This window comes from Arvicola amphibius, chromosome 11, assembly GCF_903992535.2.
Source record: "Arvicola amphibius chromosome 11, mArvAmp1.2, whole genome shotgun sequence".
In the NCBI taxonomy this organism is placed as follows: Eukaryota; Metazoa; Chordata; class Mammalia; order Rodentia; family Cricetidae; genus Arvicola; species Arvicola amphibius.
In genome coordinates, this window is record NC_052057.2 from 48,016,698 (window position 1) to 48,030,970 (window position 14,273).

Genomic DNA, 14,273 nt, shown 5'->3' on the forward strand with positions numbered 1-14,273 from the left:
CACTGGGATGTGTCTCTACTTACATATACTGGCTTAATGGGATCCTATTATCTTTGGAGGTAAACCTTGCTCAACCTAGATGTAGTAGGGAGGACTTTCTACAGGGCAGGGTGCATGGCACTCCCTTAGGGTTGGAGGGGTGGGGAGAGGGAGTGGGAGGAGGGGAGGGAGTGGAACTTTGGGTTGGTATTTTTTTAAGTAATAAAAAAAGAATAAGTTAAAAAAAAGATGTCCATGTTCACTCCTTCGGTGGAGGGTGCCATTCACTGATGACTGTAATTGCTAAGACACCAAGACACTTCCTGCTTCCGATGAGCAATTGAATGGGATGGCAGCTATGCCTACTTCTATGTTGGGAAAAAGACATACCAGCATAATCAATGATTAGCAGGAATGCACTTGGGGTGTCTTGTCAAGTCATCATCAAATGATATCAACAGAAGTATCTGTGTCATTGCTGGGGGTCACTGCAGGAAGAGTGGAACTGTCAATGCCAGTATTCCATGGCAAATGTCGACTCTCTAACCCTCTATCTTGTTCCTTGTTTGAGACCCATAATGACTTCTGATCGTTGCTTTGCATCAGTTAGGTTTGATAAATAGAGTCAGTGATTTGCTGTTACCTCCCTCTTCTATGAACAATAAACCAATCAACCAACTAATCAACCAACCAACTAGCTAACCAACCAACCAATCAACCAACTTAACAAACAATCAAGCAAACTTACCTGGATTTGTGCATTTCTTGACTTCTAACATATAAAGTTTCCCCAAACTTCCATTTTTCCAGTTGTTTAGCTGCTGCCTCCCTCTAAATTCCTGCGTAAGCACCTTTTATTTGAGTTAGCACAAGAACACCCCTTGTGGGTTTTGTACATGTTACAATCTGGGCCTCAAGATTTAGCTAGTTTTCTATGGATTTTTAGATTGGATTCACAACACATAAGTAAGCCAGCTTTTATAGGATGATATGTTGGAACTTGGTATTAGATTCTGTAGTGTGAAACGGCGGGGCTGTGTCCCGCCACCCGGCCGCCGGCTAGCTTTACACCCGAAATAATTACACGGAAATGGTAAAACACAGCCTGGCCCATAGTTTCAGCCTCTTTACAATCTGTAGTGTGAAGCGGCGGGGCTGCGTCCCGCCACCCGGCCGCCGGCTAGCTTTACACCCGAAATAATTACACGGAAACTGTATTCTTTTAAAACACTGCCTGGCCCATAGTTTCAGCCTCTTATTGGCTAATTCTCATATCTTGCTTTAACCCATATTTAGTGTTTATATAGCACCACAAGGGGTGCCTTACCAGGAGAGATCTTAACCTGCGTCCATCTCGGAGAGGAGCAGCATGGAGACTCACTATGGTGACTGCCTGAAGCGTCTCCCCAACTCTACTTCCTTATTCCCACAATTCTGTTCTGTCTACTCCACCTACCTAATTTTCTGTCTCTTAAAGGCAGTTTTCTTTATTAATTAACCTATGAAAGAAACATAGACAGATAACTCTCCTCCATCATTTCCCCTTTTTCTGTTTAAACAAAAAAGAAAGGCTTCAACTTCAACATAGCAAAACTACATACAACAAAACAGCCATCAAGCAAGTACTACAGTCACAATATTTAAATCTATTTTATCTTTTATCATAACTAAGGAAATCCACAATTATCTATTTATTCTTCAACTCCATCAAAGACTCCAGAAGGATACAATACTACCTAAGCAAACAAGAAGTAAGCAACCCTCAAACTCTAGAAATGACAGAGACAACTCGCTGCCTGGACAGTCACCCAAAGTTCCTCTGCACCGTTGGGGCATCCATCTTCAGCCTACAGGCCCATAAGTATGCAGCAGACATTTCCATGAAGCAGGAAATTCCAAAGACAGTTCAGTCACTTTCTGCTGTGTCCTGCAGAACGTCTCGCAGACTCTTTAATGAATCAGGAACCCCAAAAGGCCATCTCACCTTTAGGCAAGTTCAGCTGTCCTCTTTCTGTGGGTTCCTTGTGTCCAGTTTATGCAACAGTCCAGGCAAGAGCAGTTTCTTGCCCAAATGGCTAACAAACTCCATAAGTAGCCTCTTCGATGCCCATCTTCCTCTCGAAGTATATTGGTACTGCCAGGAGCAGACGTGTCTCATTGTCATGAAAAACCCTAAGTTATTAAAACATTAAATGCCATATTCTGCAGTCTTTGAAAGATATGAAGAATGTCTATCTAACTGAAATATATCTCTACATATCTAGAAAATCTAATAACATGACTACAAGCTTAACTATTATCAATGATTATCCATTAACAACCTATATTTCCTAATTATACATTACAGTTTTTAAAATGAACTACAATCACAATAGCTTAATCAAGATCAGAAATACATATACATATAACAAAATTGACCTTAAAATCTATACCAATGCAAATTCATATCTATATCATCTCCCCCTTTAAATTTAAAAGAACATTTGTAAGCAATATTTGTGGGAACAAGGAAGTAGAGTTGGGGAGACGCTTCAGACAGTCGCGATAGTGAGTCTCCATTCTGCTCCTCTCCAAGATGGACGCAGGTTAAGATCTCTCCTGGTAAGCCACACCTCGTGGTGCTACCCAGATTACTAAATATGGGTTAAAGGAAGATGTGAGAATTAACCAATAAGAGGCTGAAACTATGGGCCAGGCAGTGTTTTAAAAGAATACAGTTTCTGTGTAATTATTTCGGGTGTAAAGCTAGCCGGTGGCTGGGTGGCCGGACGCAGTCCCGCCGCTTCAAGATTCTTTTGTATTGATCTAACAAACTTTAATAAGCTACATTGTGTGTGTGTGTGGTATATGTATTTTTGTGTGTGCACGTCTGTATATCTCTGTGTAGGCATCAATCATTCTCTACCTTAGTTTCTAAGATCGGGGATATTTTTTACTGAACTCAGAATTAACCAACACAGCAAGGCAGGCTGGCCAGGGGCTCCAGAGACATCCTAGTCTCTTCAATCTCTGCCTCTGGGATTTGTGCACTGAATCTGCCACACTCAGATTTTCACATAGGTGCTGAGGCTCCAAACTCAGGTCTCCATGTTTGTATGATAAGAACTTTACAAATTAAATCGTGTTCCCCGACCTCCAGACTCCCTTTTCTAGCCCAAAGTATTCTTTTGATTATTTCTTAATTTTTATCTCTCTCACAAGTGAAAGCAAGCCTCAGGGGCATCTCACTGAAGAAAATAAAAACTTGGAAGAAGCTCTCTACAAGCTCAATAGAAAAAACACATTCAACAAACAATATCTGACAGAAGGAGCACAAGAGAGTGAGAAAGGGCTGTTTCCATGCTGTAAAGAGGATTCTAACCCTGATAGAAAGATGTGTGACCGTGAAGCACAAGCAGTTGGGCTCCTCTCCACTGTTCACAGTCATCGCTTAACTGAGCTTCTAGTAATGTACGGACCCACGTCAAATGGGGGGACTTCAAATCACAGCGTCAATGGCATGGAACCATTTTATTCAGCTTCAAAAAAAGATTTATATACAAATGTTCTAGAGACAATAATCACCCAAAAACTCATCCTTATTAATATAGATTTGTCGTTAGGAGGTGTGCATGGAGGAATTCTAGGAACTAGATATATTTTTCCCCACTGAGTTCCTGGAAACAGTTATATGTGCTTCCAGGACAGTGGGTTTCTGTACTATAGAAAAGAGGGAAAGCCCTTGAGGAAGCTGACCAGTCAAAGAGAAAGAATCAGCATGGTGAATGTCACTCTGGAAGAAAAGCAGCTTTGCCTCTGCCAAGTGGGAAGGACCATGGAGTGGGCGTGCAGCTGCTGTGAGAATCTGGCATCCTTTGCCAGGTTCTGAGACCTTGGATTCTGGGAAAGAGAACATTAGCCATTGCTTCACTCAGCTCCCTTTCATCCAGGAGATAACAATCTGGACACCCTGAAAGCCTGTGCCACCCAACAGATGCTGTCTCTTCAGAGGTGGCCCTTTGGGTTACAGAGGTCCTGTTCTCCCAATCGGACTTCATCTCCGCAGTTTGAGTCACAAAACTGTTTCGTTACAATCAGAGCATCCTCGAGACTAAGAGGTCAAGTTCATTTCTGATATCTATGAAAGTTTTCCCATCATCATTAATGACCTCATGGTTGGAAAGTTTGAATTTTGCTAAGAGCTATGAACATAGAATAGCTTTAATTAAAGAAAAAGATACTCAATAATTGTTGGCTTGACATTTATAAGACAATAATTCGAGTAAAATCATATTCCATGAGAGAAATGGAATGTCCTCTTATGCTATTACCAGAATCTGAGGGTAAAATTAATTTAACTTTAAATAAATCTTCACAAAGTTATAACAAAAATACCGGGCGGCTTCTGAGTATCTCTCCAGACATCTAAACACGGCTGCCTGACGAAGATGGTTTCGGAAATAGGCTGGGTTTAAAACAATACTCCTGTAAAGAGATCAAAGAAATACAAATGGCATTAATCCTTAAAGGACAATTACCAGAAGTATATAGGAATGTAATCACATGTATTCAATTTTCTCTATCATCTTAAAGTATGCTAATGAATGAGATGAGGTCCCTGGTGATTTGTCGGGGAAGACAAACAAGCCAGCATGATTGGAAAACAGATTAGGTTTGCATCATAGGAGCTACTTGGCAGTACTGAATTTATTTTTGTATATCTGGTAATGGTAAGGAACCCAACCCTAACTTATGCTGCGTATACAACATGGTGCTACTTGATTTGCATCTGTCAGTATACCAGGCAACAGTCCGGGTCTTCTATGATGCCATCTTGTACATATGTACACTGCACATGCCCTTACGTCTCCTGCCTCTGGCCTCCCTGCTACGTTTGGGTAAGCGGTTTCACGCCATGTCTTCTGGAGTGGCTACTTTAAAGAAGGGAGAGATTGTAAACGGTTGAATTTTTGATAAAAGAGGCTGTAACTGAAGCATTTAATTGGAGAATAAGGCTTTGTGGAAGGTGTGGTGGCGTGGGGGTGGCTGTGCATATATCTGCTGAGGAGGCTGGTCTCGGCCTCCCCTTCTCAGGTGAGGGACTTTCTCAGCTTGCCCTTCTTTTTCTCTTCAGTGCAATTACAAGGCTCAGCTCACTGGAAACGTCCAGACTCTTGAGCTGCTGGCTTTGTTGTGCTGTTCGAGAGTTTTAGCATTTCAGTCAAAATTCAGATGAACATGTCTCCCTGGCTTCTTCTTCCAGAGATAAACTGACAGGAATTCCCTTTCTTGCTTCCTTCAGAGTTCTTAGGCTAGGCGACACTAGAGGAATCTGACAGAACCGAGTCTGTTTAGAAGCAGTTCTTAGCCATCGCTGATAAGGGAGTCCTTTGTTAGTCAAGCCTCAGAGGCAGCTCCTGCTACACTTGGAGACGTGGGGATTCAGATGCTATAGAGCCAACAGGTTTTATTATAGAACATTCTAAGACTGCCCATAGGCTGATGGATTTACTTGGAACTGGGTCATTTTTGAAGTAAACAGTTGATTTTCATTTTGAGAAATACTGAATCTATAAACCACTTCTTAAAAATGCATGTAAACAGAGGTGACCAACTTTAGAGAATCCATGAGATTCTTTTTGGCTGAATCACGAACTTGAGGTTGAGAAACTTACAGATTAAAATATTTTCACTCCCAGAAACATTGCTTCTAAAAGGGCCAGAGAGAAGTAACTCCCCTCCATGAGGCCCAGGACAATTGTTGTTACATAGGACAAGGTGATTCAATCCGTTCCACTTGAAACACAAACGGAAAACAGAGGTTAAAGAAACGCTAGTCCACTAATAGCCCCAGCTCTGTGTTGTGTACCTTATTGCCTCCTCTGCAATGGCTTCTTAATCAGAGGGTCCCAGTTAGCGAGGATGGGCTGTACTCCACGAGGAACGATTTCTGAAAATGAGTGTTTGTTTCCCGAAGAGTAGGGAACATTTATATTGGTGAGATCTCAGTGAATCGCAGGATACTTAAGAATTATCACAGGGCTTCGCTTGATGGAAGGTAAAGCTACTAATAGACACCAACTGCTACCGCTCTACCGGTTCAGATAGCAGTGAGTCTATAAAGCATGTTGCCTGGTCTACTTTCTGAAAGTAATCCTCAAATGCAAGCCCAATGACCAGCAACACAGTTCTGTCTGGGGACGTGGTCTCGGACTCTGACCAGAGCTTTTCTTCTGAGTTCTAACTCTTCCATTCCTCCATCTACACATGGGTAGCATCTTCTTCAGGTGTGGTAGGCACATTGTTTAATGAGTGTGTGCAGCTAGCCTAGGGTGCGGTTTCCTGTTTCTGCTTTTCCAACAAAACAAAACAAAGCAAACAAAACAAAACAAAACCAAAGGGATTAGGTGGAAGGAAGGAGGGCTGACGAAGGAGTAGGAGTGAGGGAACGTGAGACAGGATGAGGGAGGAGAGACAGGGGACATTAAGATTGGTTAATGGTGTCGGTGGGCAGAGACCACATAGCGGAGGCAGCATGGAAATGATTCTGATTTTTAGAAATCACGTGTAATTATGAGCCTTCTGTGTTTCGGAGGCAATATGGGATCAGATGTGGGTCTATTGTTAGTCTGGGCTATGTTGTTTTGACTACAGCCTCACCCTCCCTGAACCATGCAGTTCCCCACTTGAAAAAGTGGCTCTTAAAGCAGACCCAGAACCAGTCTCCCCCGTGAGGGTGGAACCACAAAGGGGCGTTTAGAACCGTCAGAAGAGAGGTCACATCTGGCCACCCATTATTTTTGACCCTCTCGTAGTAATTGCAGCTTTCACTGTGTGTTCCTGTTAGCTGTCTGGCAGGCAAATGTTAGCGCTGGTTGTGAAGCCGTCGTTTCCACACTTCCATTAATTTGTTGCTGCATCTCCAAATGACATGTCCTTTTAAAGATCTATTCTCCGTTGTGTGCAACTCGCTGGGCGAATGATGATTTGTCCTCTAACGCGGCTGATCATTTCTCATTTGACTCTATTTGGAGAGTCAGCAGGGCTGACTATGACCAAAATGGACAGTCTCCCCGGGGCTGGAGCGAGGGAACTGTGATTGTAATCAGAAGGAGGCCTCTGCGCTGATTATTCTGGTCTTCAGCACAGAGGAAGTGACTCTCATTTAGGTATGCTGATAGGGCTTCTGGGAAGAAGCCGGCGTCCTGTCATAGGGAATTACAGGAAGTCTGAGTTTCTGTGAGGAGAATGGAATTGGTGTGAGCAGCAGGTTCTGGCTGCTTGCTTGGTTGACAAGCTCATGTTAAGGGCAAAGGATCGTGTAAAATAATGGATTATCTGAGGAAGAAGTTTATTTTTTAAAAGTAATTTGTAACTTTGGTAGCCTTGTGCTTTTATGATTTCTGTTTGTGGATGTCTTAACATTTACCTCTGTGTAGTTGGAGACTGCGTGTTCTTTTCTCAGCTGCCCAGACATGAAATAATCACAGAAATATACACAGAAACTGTATTAATTACAACACTGCTTGGCCAATAGCTTAGGCACATTCCTGGCTAACTCTTATATCTTAAATTGACCCATTTCTATTAATCTGTGTATCACCTGTGGTTATGGCCTACTGGTAAGGTTCTGTCTGGCACCTGTCTTCTGCGGTAGCTACAAGGCTTATCTCTGACTCTGCCTACTCTCTCTGCATGTCCTGGCTATATTCTGGTAAGCCATTGGCCAAAAGCAGCATCTTTATTAACCAATGTCAATAAAACATATTAACAGTATACAGAGGGGAATCCCACATCACCTTGTATTAAATCCACATAACTGGATGAACGGGCAGTCCCCTTGATCTGTTAAGTTCATGTGAGACAGTGACGTCTGAGGGGAGGACTGTTTCCGACCTATCCTTAGCTTCTTGATTCATCAGGTAAAGAGTTTGTCCTTATTCAGTGCTGGATGTTGAGGTCACAGGCATACCTACATCACGGTGGGGTGTGACGTCTCCATGCTTGATGTGGTCAGTCTTTCACGTAACGGAAACTGTACTAAGAATCATTAAGTCTGAAATAAATCCTCTTGGAAGGGAAAAAGCCTGCTATTGTCTGCTTTGAGAAGAAATGTGTTAGCTAATATGATGAACTTATTTTTTTCTGATGAAGCTTACAGTCTTTGTCTCCTTTAAACTGAAGAAACATTGAGCCAGGGATGGCTGGAAGGCAGAACAGTGCAAGTTGAGGGCTATGATGGGCTGTGTAGAGAGATACATCACAGAACAAATACAGACACAAACACAAGCTAGAAACAAACAAAACCCCTAGACAAATTAAGCCAAAAGATGATTTCCTGATTTTTATTACTATGAAGGTAAACTTTGGTCTAATGTATTCTTGTCCCAAAATGTGGTGTTTCTCTTCCTTAAACAATTTTATTGGTCTCAGTAACATTTCAACCTTTCATGCTTTTAAGGATGGATTGGAATATTGAACAAGCTTTAAAAGTTTTTCTCTTGTTAATTTAGTAAAATTATATCATTTCTCCCTTCCTTTTGCTTTTTCCAAAGTTTCCCATATACCTTCCTTGCTCTCTTTCAAATCCATGGCCTCTGTTTTCATTAACTGTTTTTACATGCTCCTATGTAAATACATATGCATATACATACATTTTCCTAAATGTAGCCGGCTCAGTCTGCATAATGTTACCTGTCTATATGTTTTCAGAGCAGATCATTTGGTACTGGGTAACAAACTGGTGTGCTCTCCCATGAAGAGGACTATTTTTCCAGCTCTTAGCATTCCTCAGTTGCCTGCATTCTTTGGGTAGGGTTGAGGCATCAGGGTCTTTCCTGCTGTCCACTTTTGCATGCCTATTGGTGTCATCCTTGGTATGTCGATTGGTGTCAGCTCATATTTGTGAAGTCATGTTGGTAAGACTTTATGGGTGTAGATCCCGACATTAGTAGGAGACACAGCCTCACACCAACCTCCCTGATCCTCTTAGTCTTCCGACCCCCTCCTCTGCAGTGATCCCCGTGTCTTAGGTATGTGAGGTGTTCTGTAGATATAGTTGTATTGTGGATGGAGCCATTGGGGCTGGGCAGAGGCCAAGATCTGACAAACAATTTCACTAATTCCTTGTCAGTTCTCATGTTTTAAGGTTGCATACAAGAACACATGTATACACACATGTTCATTGGAGCATGTTTCACATCTATACCTTCCAGTCCAGAGAATGGTCTACAGCAGTACTGACACAGTCATTAGAACCGGAGACCTTGATTCCTACCTATCAGGTGCAGAACCAGGTCTCACAGGTAAGCGCCACAGGTGATCTGAATGCATACCCAAATTTGAGAAATGCTACATATAACGGATGTAAGAATGAAATCTTTTTCCATTACATTCTTAGGCACTTCTTGTTCTCACTGCTTATATTTGAACTTATTTTGTATTCTTCTTAATATCAACAATATCAATTCAGTTCTATGTTATCTGCAAGAATAAGTTACTGATTTCCAAAACAATACACATCTAATTTCTTTGTCCTTTTGTGTAGACTGAATTCTTTTCATAAGGGAATTAATGGAAGGAGGTGGTCTAGGGCCCTGTCAGGGTCTCGCTGATATTTATCATTGTATGTAAGTCTGAGAAGAGTGACAGAGCTCTGTTATTTCACCTTTTGTAGTAAAGAATTAATGATAATTCACAAACATCTTAAAAACAAGCAGGATATTGAAGCTAAAGGTTAAGGAAGTTACACTGTTTTAATTTTAAATAAAATGTTATATTAAAGTTGTGCTGTCATGGGCTTAAGTTTTGTTATTCTCCTTAAACTCATTTTAGTCACAGTTATTAATTTTGCTGTCTGGGTTTTCAATTTGCTCAATTTTTCTTTCATAAAGTCACCTGTTGTTATCCACGGGCCATTGGTGCCAGGGCCTCCTGTGGATTCCAAAATCTCTGGTGCTCAAATGCCTTGTGTAAGATGCTCTGGGATCTGCATGCAATGCATGCATGTCTTTCTATCACTTTAAATCATGTCTAGATTACTTGTAATGCACACTGAAATGTCGTTGCTATGTAAACAGCTGTGATAGTGCATCCTGTAGGGAAGTGTGGCAAAGCAAAAAGTCGGCATGTTCAATACAGATACATTCTCCACCCCGGATGGTTTCCTATTTGTAATTGGTTAAATTGACAGATGTAGATCAAGAAAAAAGAGAGATAACTGATTTACCAATCAAGTTTTGTCATCTCTGCAGTTTATTTTTCTCTTAGTCTTACTATATCAAAAATGTGTATTTTCTTTCTAGCTTTCAGTTGTCTGTCCCCCGATCTTAGCTTTCATTCACGAGAATGATGAGTTTATTTCATTCTGCTTGCTTATAGCTTTTCTCTCTGGATAAACTTTAAGTACCTTTACTCAGCTTTCTGCAGAATTTTATAAAAATGGAACCATATGGTAGATATAATTTTTTCAGTGCTGGGGTGTGGAGCCAGGGCCTCATCCATGCTAGGCACTCCACCATGGAGCTCCTTTACAGCAGGGAGCTTTGCTTTGTTTGCACAGCATCTTCGCTGTAATGCTTTTGCACCCACTGCTGCATCGTGAAGTTTGCGCTCCCATTTTGCTCTTTTAGATTATCTGTGCATCCCACAGTCATTGCTCATTTAGCAACCAATGAGTTTCTGTTGGCTTTCAGTATGAATAAAATGGCTTGAAGTTTCATTTCTCTCAGAAAAACACCTGGAAGGAGGATGGTGGGTCCTATGGCGACCATATGCTTACCTTCTCTTGCCAACGGAGACCTGAGTCTTCTGCATTCCCACAGTGGTACTGCGTACTACCAGCCTTGAGGTTGCAATCTTCCTGCCCACACTTCTGAGTGATAGGGTTACAGAAGGATGCCACAAGGTTTGTCCACGGTGCCATCAACAAACCTGGCATCACAGATACGTCTATGTATTGTTTGACGTGAGTTTGCTTTTACTCATTTATTTTGTTTTTGAAAAATGGTCTCACTATGTACTCTTGGCTCTCTTGGAACAAACTCGGTAAAGCAGGTTGGCTTTTAACTCACAGAGATCCACCTGCCTCTGTCTCCTGAGTGCTGAGATTAAAGACATACGCAACCATGCTTGACTTCTTTTTTATTATCAGTTTGTTTTAATTATATTTTCCCCTAGTGCTAGGAATTAAAGCTTGAGCCCTGAGCCTAGGTAGGAGCTCCTCCCCACAGCCACAGCTTTAAGTCCAGGTTTGTGTACGGTAGAAGGCAAAGGTAACCGACATTAATTTATGCTTTTTCCTCTAAACTTCATTACCCCCTCATAGTTGCTTAAAACTTTGAGAAACTTTACTTTTCTGTATTTTTTAAATGGTAGGCTAGTTGCCAAAATTGTCCATTGAGGTTTTTAAATTTCATACAGATTCAGAGAGTTTTGATATTTTAACAATATTGCATCATATGATCAATAAGTAGGTTTCTCCACAGTTTAGGCTTCCTTTCTTTCCTCGATGTCCTAGAATCCTAGTATGAAAATCTTACACGAATGTGTTAGATCTGCCCAGAGTGCTTGATGTTTTCTATTTCCATAAGGGACCACAATCTCTAGGCTTTGATTTTTATCTGCTCTTTGCTGACTTAGGGAAATGTAACTGATTTCATTGGACATTGATCTTGTACTCTGCTATGTATTTATAAAGGAGATTTACTTCTAAAAGCTTTTCCAAAGATACTTTAGGATTCTCTGCATGGACTGTGACCATGTCTGTAAATAAAATGCTTCTTTATTTCTAATCTGTGACTTTTATTTCTCTTATTTTCCTTATTGTACTTTTTAGAGTGGTATTACTTTTTATTGTCATATTTTCTTTTATTGTCAAAAACTTAGACATGTTCTTTCTGTTTTGTCCCCCCTTAATTTTAGAAAATTCTTGCCAAATGTTCCTGCCCTACCCCTCACCATGGAAAATTTCTTTATACCATCCAAGCTGTGCTGAACGTGTGGTTTACACCATGCTGGAGACCATTTCATGTTCCCTGTTGATGGGCATGAGAACCCTTAATGTCTTTCCTGAGCAAGAGGGGTTGGTGTAGGAGGTCCATCGGTATTTGTGTTGCTTTCATTGTTTGATTAAAGAAACTGCCTTGGCCTTTTGATAGGGCAGCCCTTAGGTGGATGGAGTAGACAGAACAGAATGCTGGGAAAAAGGCAGTGTAGCAGACGCCATGATTCTCCTGCCTGAGACTGACGCTGGTTAGAATCTTTCCTGGTAAGCCATGACCTCGTGGTGTTACACAGATTGGTAGAAATGGCTTAGATCAGGAGGTGAGAGTTAGCCAATAAGAGGCTAGATATAATGGGCCAGATCGTAATTTAATTAATACAATTTCTATGTGGTTATTTCATGGGTTAAGGTAGCCGGGCAGTGGGACACGGCCTACTCCTCCTACTACAAGGGGTTACTGTTCCCTCTCACAGAGAGAGTTTCAGTTCTCCTCTTCTTTTGGTGAGCAAAGGCAGGGTACTCTACCTCTTTCTCCAGAGAGGCTTTGCCTCCACTTCTCTACCAGAAGCCATGATTTTTTTTTCCTCGCTCTGTGAATGAAGACCTTTGCTACTATATCTCAGAGAGATTATTGATGTATGCTCCTGAGACAAACCTGACTTACTCTCCCAATAAGGCACTGCCATCTTTAAAAAGAAATAATCAGGAGAGCTAGAGGATATCAGGAATATGAACTGCTTCCACTGAAGCAGAGTACGGCATCCTAGGGGGAACACGATGACAGTGCTGGCGAATGACATTGCTCAGCGCATGATGACCAGTCAATGTGTGCCAGATCATCACAGAAGAAGGCAGCTCAAGCTCAGAGCCTGCTGCAGCCATTTCCATTCATGACTAATATTAAAAAATTGAAGGGATGGTTATAGACTATTCAGATGGCAAAAATATTATACAAGCAGGAACCAACACCACTGCTGACGGAAGAGAAACCCCAAGTCATCAGGGGTGGTTCAGTGAGAAGATTACATTTAAAAATTGTGTTTATGAAGTGAGTCATGGTTTGAGTTTGCTCATGTAGAAAAGTTTGAATATTTTAACTGCCTGCACTTTAAATATGATACAACAATACAAACACAAAATTATATATAAAACCTTATGCTAAATCAATAGAAGTCACGATTTCAATGGAGTAAGTGCTATTTTCACTAGGCCATGTAAGTCTTTTGAATCATTTAGCTCTGAGCATGTGAACAGATCATCACCATATTGGGACATGTCTGGAATATTTAATTGGTCTGGGAAACAAGATCTGAATAGAAAACGTCAATATGTTTAGATATTGAAATAGCATTATTTTGAGACTCAATAAATCCAAGGCCTTCCAAGTGGCAAGCAGGATTATTTATTCCATATAACGCCAGACAAAGCAAAGCAAAAATCAGTGTCAGGGAATTACAAACACACCAGTTCATCTTAAGGGTGACCTCCACAAGCACCGATGGAACCGGCTTTGAACTGCTTAGTGATATTTAGGAAGCCATCTCTCAGGACACTGACAAGAAATTTCTCACTAAGTGGGAGATTAGGCAAAATAACTCCCAAATAAGGCCACAGAATTTTCTGTAATACCTTCCTCAGCACTGCAGGGGGCTCAGAGGTCTCCCTTCTTGCAAGCTTTACCAAGTTTTCCCAATGTAGTTCTATGAATGCTGATGAGAGGCCTCAGCCTCCCTAATAACAGACAAAGGATAGGCAAGTCTCATCGTCTATCAGCAAGCAAGAATATTATGAAGTTGCTGGACTATGAACCCATGTGGCAGCGCCAGGGGATTCCTTCCCATGGAGTAGGTAGCACAGTAGGACTGGAATCCTGAGATCCAGGAGAGAGATCTTTTGTAGCCCTAAGTATGAATGTTTTTTTCTTTTTTTTTTTTTTTTGATATGATTTTTCCAGACATCAGTCCTCTTGACCTAGCTTTAGTAGTGCTGAGACGCAGTCATGCCTCACCATGTCCAGCTGCCACTGCCTGTCTCTTATAACTGGAAATTCCATTCTCATGTTTTAAGGCTGCAAGCAGACTTGCCTTTCCTCCAAGGTATTTGCCATGCAACCATTTTTGAAAAGACAGGAGCAAGGGCCAATAGATACATCAACATAAAATGAAGATTATGATGTGTGTTCAATCATTGCCATATATGTCTGTTTAGATGATGTGTCCACACTGTTATATTAAAAGAATAATAAGAAGAGTCCATTGCAAGGCAGGGTTTAAGATATCAAAGAAGAATAAAGAGATGCCTGAGATTGAAG

General features: G+C 41.3%; 1 protein-coding gene across 1 annotated transcript in view; it reads right to left on the reverse strand.

Annotated features, from left to right (window-relative positions):
* Positions 1-14,273, reverse strand: part of Spata16 (spermatogenesis associated 16) — a 269,197-nt gene that overhangs the window by 161,981 nt on the left and 92,943 nt on the right. The window contains exon 3 of the mRNA XM_038348424.1: positions 4,354-4,443. Within this exon, the coding sequence (XP_038204352.1) occupies positions 4,354-4,443 (90 nt within the window). The remainder of the gene's footprint in view (positions 1-4,353; positions 4,444-14,273) is intronic.